This window comes from Bacillus rossius, chromosome 13, assembly GCF_032445375.1.
Source record: "Bacillus rossius redtenbacheri isolate Brsri chromosome 13, Brsri_v3, whole genome shotgun sequence".
NCBI lineage: Eukaryota > Metazoa > Arthropoda > Insecta > Phasmatodea > Bacillidae > Bacillus > Bacillus rossius.
In genome coordinates this window covers 40,265,741-40,280,633 of record NC_086340.1, presented here as the reverse complement: position 1 = coordinate 40,280,633, position 14,893 = coordinate 40,265,741, and the positions used below count along the sequence as shown (strand labels likewise).

The 14,893-nt window shown below is 34.5% G+C and overlaps 1 protein-coding gene across 1 annotated transcript in view; it reads left to right on the top strand.

Annotated features, from left to right (window-relative positions):
- LOC134538467 (ER membrane protein complex subunit 8/9 homolog) overlaps window positions 1–14,893 on the top strand; it is a 32,735-nt gene extending 17,842 nt beyond the window's left edge. The window contains exon 5 of the mRNA XM_063379800.1: window positions 1,662–14,893. Coding sequence (XP_063235870.1) covers window positions 1,662–1,827 — 166 coding nt within the window. The 3' untranslated portion in view covers window positions 1,828–14,893. The remainder of the gene's footprint in view (window positions 1–1,661) is intronic.

The window sequence follows — 14,893 nt, the reverse complement described above, 5'->3', positions numbered from 1 at the left end:
ACTTTCCAATTTTATTGTCATTTTAGTATTCTGATAATTCTTAATTTTGTTGCAGAATTTGTGTTGGGTTTCAACATTGAACAATTTGACTTACTGAAAGGGTAAAATTTGTTGATTTATTTTATATTGTTTGTATTTTGTATTGTATTTTCAGTTTCATATATTGGATTTCTAAAATGTCATTTTTAAATTTACTATTTTATCTGCTTGTAATATGAGTTAGTACTAGAGCTTAAATCATTTTTTGTGAAATAGTTTGTTTTACTTAAGTATCAATTTTGTATTGTATTTTGAGTTTTATACATTGGATTTGTAAAATGTCTTATTAAAATGTATGCATGAATTCATAATATGATTTAAATAAAGTAGTATAACTTAAATATTTTTATGACATAGATAAGTAGTTGTTACTTGAGTTTTCATTTAACTTGCAAGGGCTAAAAAGACTTATGTCACATCTTGTGAGATACAAAGGGCATAAGTCTGTCACAAAGAATTGAAATTTTCAAAAGAAGCACTAAATATTTATAAATTACCAATATATTCAGTCTAATTGATAACAGATATATAAAACAATATATCATTTTATAATGGCACACACAGACCAAATAAGCGATTTTGCATTATTTTCTAAAGTTAGTTTTATCTCTCCCGAAAAGTTGTGTTTTTTGACTTAAGCCCTTTATACTGCGCACGAAAGATTTGTAACTGTAACTGAGTTACTTTTTAAAAGTAACTTTCCTGTCCCTGCTTTCAGCCATTGGAATGATGTCTAATGCACACCAAATTCAAATAACATTCCACTGTTCGTACTGTAACTTTGCAGAATTGCATTCCCAGACACATTTTCACTGACAAAAATAACTTAGTTTGGCATTCCCTGCCACCTAATAAATATATGTTATATGCATGTGTATCTGTAAACTTATAATGGTGATGTAATTTTAGCAATGTGTCTTTCTAGTTTAAAGATTTATCATCATGGCCGCCCCTTTGTGATGTGAAAGGAGTCTGGAAGTTTAACACTTTTCGAAAGGAAACGTTGCGTTCTTGGTGGGAACCGTGGTATGCTCTGGAAGATGGGTGCTAGTTGATGCTGATTGGCTGAGTGGTGCTGGCACTCAAGTCAGCTAGCGCCAGGGATGTACAAATCCTAGTTGCCAGGTCGTCTAACTTCTCCTTGCTGGCGACTAAGTTCTACCAAGTGATTTTGAAAACGTCACCAAAATTTTGTTGTTACAAAATGTTTTTGTACAGAAATGAATGGGTCCAAGAATCCGGGATGGTATTTAAACTAGTGTGCGTATATTTTACATGTGGTATGCAGTACGACACGAGCTAATATAAATAAAGGTACTATGTACAGATCGGGTCGTCAGTATCCCCCGTGACAGAATCACTCTCTGCAAATGCAGCACGAGTGTGCCCAAAATGCTTGGGAACATTGCGTATTTACAACTAGGCAACAGTGCAGTTTTATTTTATCGCTAGCTCCCCGAGTTTGCGCCTGGCTGCTACACTTTCGGAGACTTTGTGGAGGCCTGATCGGCACAGTCGGCGTGATTGGCAGGGCATGATGTAGTTGCTGTACGTGTATTGTCTGTATTATTCCTGGTGGTGGACGGACTGAAGCCACGCGGCGTGTGTTCGACTGCCCGCAGCATCTCGCTGGCCCGGAGCTGCTTGGACGTGGCAGCGGACCTGGTCCAGCAGTGTGCCTACGAGGCTCTGGCCGACTTCGACAACCACCTGGACGACGTGGCCCGGGACTGGCGCAACCCGGCGCTCAACCGGAGGGTGGACGAGCAGGCGGGCGCGGCCGACTAGCAGCGGGCGGCCCGGTCAACGCCGACTCCTGCTGCTGTCACGTGGAACTGATCGATCGGAATGCTTGAATGAATTATGGTCGAACTGTAATGTTACCATTGCTGTGGGGCGTGCTTGGATCATCGGTTGTTTGTTCGTGAATGTGCATCTTGATGCGACTGGCTTTTTTTAAATTTACGTATAGAGGTTTGCCTGATTTAGCTGATTTGTTAATAAAAAAAATTGTGTTATTGGAAATTAAACATAAGGAAATGTTATGCAAATGATGAATGTTATTGTATTCACATACAAATATGAGGTTGAATATTGTCGTTAAAGGTGTGAAAGAATTATCGATACATAATTTTATCTCAAATGTTTTGTATTCCAATCAAGACGACCTCCTTGTTATTTATAAAATTGATAAATATTGTAAATTGAAATGTAGCTATGTATTTACTTCACTGATATCACATCTAGAAATATTTTTCATTATTCTGTCTTAGGTAACTGCTTTTTTTTTTTTGTCAGACAAAGTTTAGAAACATTTTGAGTATTTTTTCAATTATAAGGTATATCATACGTATGTATTTCATGAAGATGCTGTGTGTTAATTATCTACTTTTATTTTTAATAGGTGTTCATAGGACTGGGATCAAAATGATAGTAATAATGATGAAAGACAAGAGCAAATTTCACTGAAATAATTTTGCAGTGAAACTGCAGGTATGTTACAGTGACATGAATGAAACATTCCAGTGAGATTTAGCAGCAAGAGGCGTAATAACTTGTTCGGTGTTTTAGAGTGTGAAGTTGCAAACGGAATGGCACTCATTGGTACAGTGACAGCATATACAATGTAAGCATCGTGCTGTAGAGTTTAGCATGAAAATAACACTTTCAGGTGTTAAAAATAGGAGCGTATGCCATGAAAACCACTGCTATTCTGTTTTAAGTACTGGTGACCTGAAAATTTAAAACTGACATGAGATAAAAAAATTTCTGGGATAGTGGTGGGTTATAATGTGTTATACTTATACCTGTTGAATAGTAATGAACATAAAGCATATATTGTTGTATTTCATATTATGCTGCAGAAGTTATGGTGGTGTAAACTAACAAGTACACTATGAATAATTTGGTAGTATTTGGTATTTGCATCTTCATTTATGTTTATATGTTCTGTTATTTATAAGGACAGATTTATAAACTACACAAGGAACACCATAACGCAACCACAAGCAACAAAATTAATTGTTTACTAAGCACTTAAGATGACACCAACCATGTCAATTAAAATTGTAAATCAGGTTTCGTTTGATGATTCACGTTTATCATGAAAATGAAAGAAATCATTAATAATTTAATTGAAATATGTTATTTTCTTTTACTATGTAAAAGTTTAACTAGTTAAAATGTGATGTATGTAATAAAAAGAACTTTGTGGCCTTCAGTGCCTATAACGTCTGCATCTTTAAAAGATTTCAGAACACTTCTTTTCAAATATGGATGTCGGAAATGCAAACCAACACGCAAGAAGTAAGGTTGTCCGATGCTTGCGATGCATTTTTGTGTCTTGCATAGTTTATAAACTGGTATTTTAAAACCTTTTTATTGAATTTTTTTGCATCTTGCATAATAGTTTATAAACACTGCCTGTTATGCCTGTATTCAAGCAAATGAAGTACAGTAGAACCTCGATGATACGTTCCCGTGTCATACGCCGATTAATTTTGGTCCCGCCGAAAGTACCATATTTACAATGGTTTACTTTCCCGGAACATACACTTATAAAATCACGAATTTCCCGTTTCATACGTTTTTACGAAGCGGAAAAGTCCTAAAATTCACAAAGTTTTTTGTTATATTCCTCCTGACAAAATACGTTTTAATGCTTTTATTTTGAAAAACGTTCATTGTTTACCTTTGCAAACAAGAAAATAACTTTATCGCACCATATATATGGATAGTATCAGGAAGACTGTGCACCACGCTACTAGCATCTATGGCCAGCACCAAGCGAGACTAGTGGCGCAAACTAGCAATGATTATGAAAATGGTGAACGCGCTTTACCAAGGCACGGATCTCATATTTTGTGCATTCATTAATCTTTGAACTGAATATAGCCGCTTGTTATTGTTTTCTTACGATCGGATTGTTTTGTATTTTACGTTTCTCAAATTAAAATTTTATTGAAAATTGTTCTGTTGCATAAAGTTGTTTGTAAAATGAAACAAAGAAGCAAAAATTTCTGATTTTCTTTTTACAATAGCCTAATTTTTTTTATTTCTAATTTAGGCTTGGTGACCTTCCCCCCCCCCCCCCCCCCCCACAAGGAAAGGAATGCTTTACTTGATTATGGACTGTATTTTACATTTCTGGTGGTTTTATTATATGTATATATAATGCTGAATTCATATCTTTCATTAATATAATGCAATTATTTACACATTATGTATTTAAGTTTAATCTGACATTGTGCTGGTATGCTAGATTGAAAAAAAAATTTATTATTGCCATTCCCTTTTCATACACTTTCCCGCATCATACACCATTTTTGTGCCCTCCGTTGAAAAGTGTATGACAGGGGTTCTACTGTAGTACGTATTTAATATATTTTCCTGTGTACAAGTAATTAATTTCATCATACATGGGTGTCCAGTTTTTGTTCGGAGAGATTGCTTGAGAAAATGAGCAAATATGTCAGTAATTCAGTTATGACAAAATAATTGACTGACAGTTTAATACGTATTAATATTAGTGATAACCTGATAAATGAATTTAACAGTTTAAGAAGTAAAATAATATTATGCTGTGGTGGGTGAAAGGGTATAATTATTCATGTCCGGTTTTAAAATATATATACAGTAAACTCCCGGTATACCGCGCCCCGATAGATCGCGGGTCAAACCATGTCCCCCAATCAGAAATGAATAATAATAATAATAACACGGTAGAACCTCGTTAATTCGTGATGGTCGGGACCGAGATAATCACGGATTACCGAATTTCACGGACTAGCGATTAAAAGCCCGGAAGGTCTTGTTAAGCTTCTCAGACACCGGCGTGCAGCTGGGTTAAGGCCAAGATCATGTGACGTAACATCTACCGAGGCTTACTGCGTCTTGGCAGCAGATGGATAAAAAATAGTAAACTCACCATTATTCGTGTTAATTGGGACCCGCCGATGCCCGGATGATTAAAATCCTGTAAAAAAAAAAGTAATAAACCCGGATAATCCGTTCACGTTAAGGACCGTCTTCGAATTAGTTTCGGCTTAAAAAAATAGGGCACTGCCTAGCCATTAGTTCACGGTCATTTACAACAGCCGAAGAGAGAAAGATAAGATCGATCGTGCTGAACTTGCACACATAAATTTTGGGTAGCGCTTTCCCCCCCCCCCCCAATCACACTTCGTCCAGCCGAATGCCAGCCAGACACGTCACTCGCCAGGCGCCTGCCGTGCGTTGGCGGGTGGAAACAAACAAAGGGAGACGGGAAGCAGAAGTCAGGACATCCCCCTCAAGTTTAAAGAGTGACAAATGTGACAGCTGAAAGGGGGGCGACACAAAGGGTCGGTACAAACAGCGAGTTTGGCGGCCCACGCGATGGCTTGTAGTGTTTGCCGGCCGCCGGCCCGCGTGACGTTAACAATTTTTACTTCTCTTTTTTTTCCTGCACTTTTAAATTGTCCCGGATTATCCGATTCCCGAATTAGCGCGTCACGGATTAACGAGTTTCTACTGTAATAATAATGGAATAAATGGTTGACAGCCGATTAGGATAATTTTGTGTTGTAACTCACAAACTAAGCATCGGGCAGAAAAAAGCCTAGGCGTAGAAAATGTCCGCAGTGAAATTCTAAACAAGATATCTCCGTACATTATTCTTCTATCTTGTAGTGTTTTCAAATTATGGTCCAATCCAGCCCAGTGTTATTTTCTGAAACACTAGTTATTAACATTTTTTTTAACCCACAAATAAAGCATCGGACAGGGGAACCGATAAAGACCACCGTCCAGCGACATGATCCAGCGTGACTCGGCTGGGGATTGATTTTGGATAGGTTTGGTTGACGTCAAGCGCTGGGAGGGGAGAGGCGAGCCGAGAATATGCGACCAAGACACCCGGGTAGACGGGAGGAGTGGAATATAAGCGCCAGTGATGAGAGGGGCGATTAAGCCGAAAGGGGGGAAGTCTGGTGACTGGTTCACTCATTTACGTCTGCACACTTCTCATGGTCACGTGTGTTGACAAGCGGAGACATATAAATGTTTTGTTACAACTTGAACGTACAGACGTAATATTATTCGTTGTATTATACAGATTCATCTTTTTACTTTGGTATAATGTTTTAACATTAAATAGTAAAGTAAATCAGCTAGCGTATTTTTAATCTTTGCCGAGGAATTCCGAGTGGTCCAATACTTACGTGAACCATCCTGTACCACTTTTGTCGTGAGGTAGTAAACAAGCCCCGGAAATGTTTATGTGTAGCGGCCTCCCGACCTTTAACCAGAGGCTGGGGAATATAACACTTGCCGATCCGAGCCACACACACTCAGCAACTCGACACAGCGTTTGATGGAATAAGTAAAGACAACGTTTAACAGACTTTTTAATACGGCGCCACTGATTGCGCTAAAATTATTTTGGCGCAATTTTTGTATCCCTCATGTGACCATTTATAATTTACTGTAAGCATGGATAACAAAGTTTAACCACTTTACACGATAGACGATTCTTTATTTTATATTGTACGAATGCTAGAATCGTTTTTCACGTATCTGCTGCATACTTCTGCAAAAGACACGCTATCTGTAAGTATGTACGTAAATCTAGAATTTTTATTTTGTCAATCAAACTCGGTACTTTGCGATTAATATTCGGTTTGAAGTATTACTATGGCCTTTCTATTTAAAAGACTTTGACCAGAGAATCGTGTGTAACCGCACACACTGCACTTACTTTGTTACGGACACTCAGACGTAGCAGATACTGTGGCTGACACCACGAGACTGGCAGCAGCTTGTGTGCCGCATGTGTGTATGGCGGCGTGTGGCGCGGTCGTAGGCCGTGCGACAAACTGTGCGTGGCATGCGGAAAAATAAAAAATAAAATTCAACATTTAATATTTATCTTTAAAATTTATTATTTTTATTTTTTCACCCGCGTTTAGTGAAAACTGCGGATGCAAAGTCCGCACAAAGGCTGTATACTGTGCGTGCTTGCCGACCTATTAGAACACAGGCGGTGTTTTATGCCTTTTGACCTTGGTCACATCGAAACATCGCGGTTATGCAACAATGCGGGTAAAAGTTATGTCCCCCGACAACCGCGTTAAATAGGGAGTGTACTGTATTTCCAGAAATTACAATCTAAAAAAAAAATCATTTTTTATTCTTATTTTGCCAGACCACAGTGCTACTGCATCCTTAGTGTCGCTTTTTGCATTTCCACGCAAATGTTTTTGTTTTATTTCAATTACTCACTAAATTTTACTTTTCGTTGTAAAGTTTTTGCAAGCTATATTCTAAGGTTAAATGCAATTTTTAAAAAGTCAACGAAATATTCTTAATTAAAATTTAGCCTGTTAGGTACTTTAGTTTTTAAAACTGCAGATTTTTTAGTATTAGGCTTTATTTGTATAAATATGTTTTGATTTTGTGAAGATGGTGCAATATTGAACATAAGTATTAATTTTTTCTTTTTTTTTCAGTGAAATAGTGTCATTTTAATAGAGCTACTTACTGTACACATTTTGCTTTAATCAAAAATAAATCTGAAAAATTTGTGTGTTTCAAGTACATATCAGAAGCTGTATAAGGTTAAAAAGTATTATCAATTGGGAAACAATTAATTTTTACTTTACACTTGGCTTGAATACTGTGTTACTAAATGCATACAAAAATAATAAATTCCAAAAAAATTATTTTAAAAAAAAACCTTTCTTATATTTCAGTTTAATTGTGTTTAAATTTGGTTATATTTCATGAATTGGCTGGTTTTTTGATGCTGAATGGTGCATTAACTTGCATTTAGATATTATATGGTGTATTGAGACAGATTTCTATGTTGTTTGGTTTTATCACAATTTAGAATTCACCATACAATCTTGTCCCTATTGGCTATTAGCATTGTGGCCACTCAGGTCAGTTTCTGTTCCACACCGGGTAATGCCTACTTCTGAAGGGCCATTTTCAAAATGCTTCTGTTTCAAGCTCTGGAATTAAGGGGGGCACTTTTTAACCTGATGTTATTGTTCAACTAGATTGATTTGACCGTGTTTTTGGGAGTTATTTGAATCAAAACTTTCTGTGGCCCCTTTTTCTCGTGCTTGTATAATTTAAAGAATTATGTGTTCTGTAGTTTTAATTGGTTTCCATTGCATCCTGTACAAACTTTTGCCCTAGTTCTGCTAAAATTAAGAAATAGAGTGATGCATCGTTCAAGTTAAGATAATGTTAGAACAACAGGCTGTGGTGAGATTTTGAACCATATGTGAACTCATTTCCCTTGATTTATTTTGTAAATTAAACAAATTTTTGTCTAAATATGGAGTATTTAATTTGATTTTTCCATATGATTGGATTTCACATCTAGAAACAAGATGAAAAATTTTGGGGAACCGAATTTGTATCTATTAACACCAACTACTTAGAAAAAATTTTGTCTTCATTCAAAAAACCAAAAATATGATTATTTTACTTGTATTTTTTGCTTATTTTTAGATTGAACTTAAATTAATATAATTAAAGTCCAAAATAAGTATATATTTTGTTTTGTATGGATTAAATCATTACATAAGTATTTAAGTGAGTGTCATCATAAGGCATAATGGATTTCCTCAGTAAAATAGTGATTTAGGTGCTTAGTACATATTTGGAAAGCATAAATCATTGTTAAAATTAAATGCTAACAGCAGTGAGAGTTATAAATATGTAAGTGCAGTATACTCTCAATTGTCTGGGCTCGGATTATGCGGTTTCCGGATTATCTGTGCTTTAATTAAGAGTTTAACTATTAGTTTGTTATGTTCTGAAACATTCCGGTGCGTTTCTTCAATTGCTATAGCTATTATGTCACCGTGTCGTCCACCCTCTCAGTTGTCATGTTTGTCACACTGTATACCCCAGGGGCATATAGCTCAGTGCTGTGACTGGCTGGCATAACCTAGCCAGAATTTGTTACTGTGGACAATCTTACCTTGAGCAGTGGTGAATTAACATCTGCTGTTGTAAAAGCAATCTTCGCACGTCTTAACACGACAGGTTTTCACGATGCAACTGTTACCCATCAATATTGTTTTCACGTGCACACTTTTAACTACAACATTTCATGACAAACAATGTATCCACTGCTCTGCAAGATGCGTACGTATTGCAGCATCCATCTTCGATTGATGGAAATTTTCCTGTGTTAGGTCGGAATGGCAAACCTCGAAGAACTGGTGTGTTGAAGTGCGACTTACATATTCCTCCAGCCTGGCATGTGTTTCTCTGTGTGCTAGTTTTATGAAAGAGCAAGGAAATAAAAAGAGAGAATAACTTGCGGTCCCAATCAACATGGATAATCGAGTTTACTGTTTAAGTTGATAAACCTGCTGGATTTCAGTTTCAAATAGAATTTTGAGTGGTAGGGAGATTTTTGTTTTAAATGTTGATATAAATCATTTTATGTTAGTGAAAAATTGCAAAATTTTATGTACTTTGTAATGCAAGTATTAATCCAGAAACCAGTTTGGTTCGTGTGTAACCATAAGGCAAGAAAGCCAGTCGATTTTGCAAACTGTCGCAACATTAATAATGTAACATTAGGTTTTGTACTGTTCATCGACACATGTTACTCATCAGTCATTCTTTGAATGTTTCATTAAGTTTCCATTAGTCAATTGGCTATCTGTATTAACATTCCCTGGACATTCTGTGTACTGTGACATTTTGTGACTCACCTCACATACCATTTCTGTAGTTTGTGTTGTTTGCCTGAGGTTTTACATAAAATGCTACCAAATTAAAATCATTTGGTCTAAAAAAAATGAAGTGCTACTATAAAGTTTTGTTAGTTTGCGAAGTGTAATCCTAGTTACACCTCTGCTTCCAAAACTTACAAATTGAGTTAAATTGGAGCAATTGAGGGGGGCTTGTGATAATGCAGGACGGAATTGCATTGCTTTTGTCAAGTACCTATCTCGTTTTTAAATAAGAAAAGTTATTAATTTAAAAAAGTTCTGTGTATTTTATAAATATTAAAATTAAATTATTTCATACAATTACTTCATAATTTTTATTGTGTTCCTGCTTGAACAAGGAAGGCATGAACACCCGACTGAGTAATGGTGATACATGTTTGACCTTAGGGGAAATAAAGTATGTAAAATATATTTCCTGTGAGTACCGCAATGTCATTCCCTCTCACTAACACTAAACTCTGGGCAGACCTCTTAGCTGCTACAACTAGAATTACTGTAATGTAATGATGGTTACGAAACAAACAGTAAGGTGAAGCTTAGCTGAACAGATTTAACATTCAAAGATAACTTTTGGCGTCACCGGTATGATAAGTTACTGTGCTTTGATTGTAATGTTTACAGTTCAGTATGGTCTTGCGTATTTGATTTTAGTGAAAAAGAGGATCTCTTAAAGTACATCATTGATATTTCGCTAGGAAGAATAGTTTGTATATTTCACCATAGGTATTTATGTGATGGGTAAAAGTGTTACAAATGATTGAAGATTAAATCTGTACCTCAACTAGATAAACTTAAGGCCAATTTTCGTCAATTTTGTTTGATTGCTAAGTATGTCTTAAAATTTTTGTTTTCTATTAAACAGTGATATAAAATAACACCATAAAAAATTTTTCTTAAGCGTTTAGAGTGTTAGAAAGCCTCATTCCAAATTTGGTTAAGTCAGACAGTGTGACGTAAATGTGGCTGTTGGGAGAAGTCCCTCATTTCCAAAGAAAGTATAAGTTTCTTCTTGCCAGTCACATGGTTATTCAAGGTGGGGTTTTATTTCTTGTACAATTGCCGGTTTTGTTCTGAGGTGCAGATATTTTGGCCTCACATTTGTGGTGACATGCTGAATATATGATGTGTAGGATGTTATAGCTCACAAATCTGTGATTATCATAGAGATGATATAATATTATTTATTTCTCTGAGTGTCAACCAAACAGTGATTGGGGCTAGGGGGGAAAAAAAATGTTTACACGGAATATAAATACTTATTTAGATGTAAAATGAGATGGTGTTGCAGGTTTGCCCAAGAATGACCCGGATGTGCAAAGATGGGACAGAAAAGTTCGATACTTTTTTTTTTTCACTTTACTCTCTTAGCTACATTTTCTATAATTTTCCATTAAATTAGATGCCAGTTTATTTTAAAAAATATTTTCTTTACAGGAGTGTATTGTAAATGTGGAACCTCTGGTAGCTGTTGTGACTCAGTCTGCCTCAAGCTTGTAGTGCTTAGTTGTACAAGAAAGAAAGTTGAAATTGCCACAAATTATACAATGATTGATTTGACCAAAACTGAAAAGCTACAAAATTCTGTGGAATTACTTGTTGGAACTTCGTATGCAAGTAAAAAAAAAAATTGTATTCTACCTATGTGTGCGGAGATATTGTTTAGTGCGTATTTAAGTAGAATAATAATATAAGATTAAATATTTAAGATTTATGAGGTTGTTGTTGTTGCCACTCTTTATGGCTGTTACTTGAATATTGTGATTGCAAGGAATATAAAATTCATGTGTGATATAGGAAATAAATTTACATATACAAACAAAAAACTTTTCTTCAAAAATAGTTCTTTATTTTGTAGAAAATTTTAATGTATGTTACAAAATCCTCACACTTTTAACTCTTTAGTTTTGTGTAATGCAAATTTTTGAACGTGAGAAGTAAGCTTGTGATTGATTTTAACAGTCTTGATTTAGTCAGCTTGAAACAAGCTGTACCGATCAGAGAACATACACTTAAAGATGAGGTACTTGTTAAGAGGTTCCACTGTTCACGGATCATGTAGTCGAATTGTAATTGATACCACCATTAAGGCTCTGCCACATATAGACAGTGACTAGAGACAAGATTACTGTGTTTTATCGCATAATTGCTGCACCATTGGGTTCAGAGGTCTATGTTTAGGAGTTTCCCATATAAAACGATGTATTTTAAAGTATAAATCTAATATTCATTCGGATATTACCGGTTACTTATTTAATTATCAGAAATACGAAGTCATCTGACGTGTAAATTTTCTTTTAAACATGTTTTAAAAAGTTATAACCTTTATCTGTTCATCTTCGTTGCAGTTGTTACTGCTTATAAAAATGTAGTCAGCGCTAGTTGTCATCATTCATGTTTGGTTACGTTGCTTTCCGTATAGAGCGCACACATGTAATTGAGTATCAATATTGATAGCTTGCTGATTGCATGCAATGCACGCACTCCGTGTAGGGTTGAGTAAACTACACTACACTCTTTCGTGGTTAGTGTGTTCTACGACGATAGTTATGCATTAGATTTGGCTCACTTGCGGGTCATGGTTTTTGTTTTTCTGTTTAATGTTGAATAAAAGGTTTTTGTTGCATGACTTATTTATTTAAATATTTGGCATGCTTTTGTATACTCTACTTTTTAAATAAATGTCCTTTCCATTAATAGGTTTTGTTTTTATGAATGACTTTACCTAACAAAAAATGCTTTTTTTTTTTTTTTTTGCATAAATGTTGCTCCCCTACTTTTCAAACTTGATTTTAGTATAAAATGTGTGACATGGTATATATGGTGAATCTAGATAAAAACCAAAATGCTAACACCAAAAAACATATCAAAACACTTGAACACTGCATTTCAAGTTATAATCATGGAAATAAACAGCATTTAACCTAAACTTATTTCAAAATTAAAAAAAATATATATATAATCTTTTAATGTTTGAAATTCAAGGAATGGTATTTGCAGACAAAAAATTGTACCAAAGTGCATGGATCAGAAAAATTAATTTGATTTGTTTTATTGTATTTCTATTAATGAATCACTTTAAACCACTAATAGTCACTAATTTATTTTTATGAATGCATTTGTTTTAGACCAATTTATTACAAATTATATCTCATAAAAATGCAGCATATAATTTTTACCACAGTTTTGGTAAAATAAGATTTACATACTTCTTTTATGAAAAATAAAAACAATGACACCAAAATCTTTTGTTTTAAAAATGAAATTGGACTATAAAAACCTATCAAATCTTGTCTCTAACAAGGACAGACTTGAACAAAAAAAAAGTATAACATTATCCTACAAAATCATTTTGATTTTAAAGCAGAACATGGTAGTGCATATGGTTTTACAAGCTTGCTGTTACTTTCTCTTTTTCACTCGTGTGCATCAAGATCCAAACTGATGCTTGGATGCGTGATTGGTTGCTTGAGTTGTGCGCTGGTTCTCGGAGGGTAGGTGGTTGTATTCTCATTTTCACTTGTCACACACTGAATCTGTAACGGGACCATAGCTTATAGTTTTGCAGCTAGTCGAAGGAAGAAAGTTCATCCAAGTTTCTTCTACTGAAGTTTTCATTGATTTATGTTGTAACTGTGTTGTAAGATTGTATGGTAGTAAAACATATTTTTTTTTTTTTGCCTTTTAAAGTATTGCCTTTGTTTCAATGTGTTGTTTATGTATTTATACTGGTAAGGTATGACAAATGAAATGTTGTATTATATTACTGATATGCCAAAAGAACAATCAGGTTGTTCCATTATTATATAGAGTATTTGTTATTTGTGAAGTTAAATAATGTGTGTTTATTTAACAGGACACTATATGCTGTAAAGTAGTGTATATACACTGTACATCAAATGCGTGGTTATCTGTACTTTTCAGGTTTTAGAAGTAATTTGATTGATTGCAGTGGTATTTATTTTGTATAGAAACAAACCACATTTACTAAAAAGTACTTTGAAAGAGCATATCTCAAAATAATTAATTAATCAGAAAATTATTCATAAATTTTTAATTGTGAAGGATGAATATGACATTTTGGGTTCAAGTTGTGTTAATATCTTCACTGCTTAAGTTTGACTTATAGCCACACCTTACTGTTGTTCTAGTAAAATGATTAATTAAGGTGATAAATGTATCTAGAGTTTGATTTTATTTTGTCTGTGGTGTACAGGAAAGAGATTTGTTTTATAATCATTTTTATATGTCAGAATGCTGTTGGTAGATTTTACATTTGTCACGTTCAGGGTGTCTACTGATTACGAAAGTAACTCTGAAGTCCCTAAATAAGTGGCAATATTGTTGGAAGCCACATTTTGTTTTTTGATGCATCTCTTCAGTTTATATTCCCATATTAAATGTAACTAGTTTGGAGACTTGTCTGCTTAAATCACGTGAAAATTATTTCTGAAAACATGTATATTCCTAAAACTTGTAGGAAAATTAATTTTAAATTAAATCATGTTTAAATTTAGTTGTATACCTATATGTTTAAGAATTACCCTTTTATTAAAAACCTTCAGGAAAATTTTATTAAAATTTTCTGAAAAAGTCTTGCAATTTTTTAGACACCTTGATATTCATTTAATATGGTTGTCATCTCTAGATAGCATAATTAAGAAACAAAAATTAGCTTTTGCAACACAACAAATTTGGTCAGATAGGCCGACAAGTTCACAGTAATTTAATTCTGAATGGAACTCTTCAAAACAATTTCCACTCAGAAATAAAATATTTATCCTGTAAATAAAATTGAATTAACCAGTTGTAATAATTCAGGAGGTCCAAACTGAAAAAAACTAAAATGTTCAGGTTCCTAGTGTACCATTTTTTATTTTCTCAAGATTTACTCATGCTCTTTCTATAGCTTTTATACCTTCTCAGTGGTTCAATATTCCATCACGTGTGTTAGATGAGTTTCCACATTGTGCTTTGTTGAGTCTCTCTCATTGTCAGTCCAAGTATAACACTCCAGTAGCCATTGTTTTAATGTGTTTGTATTTATTTGTTTGTACTGTTTTGTTTTGGTGGAAGTCTGCTGAAGATTAAAACAAATATACATTGTTGAGTATTCA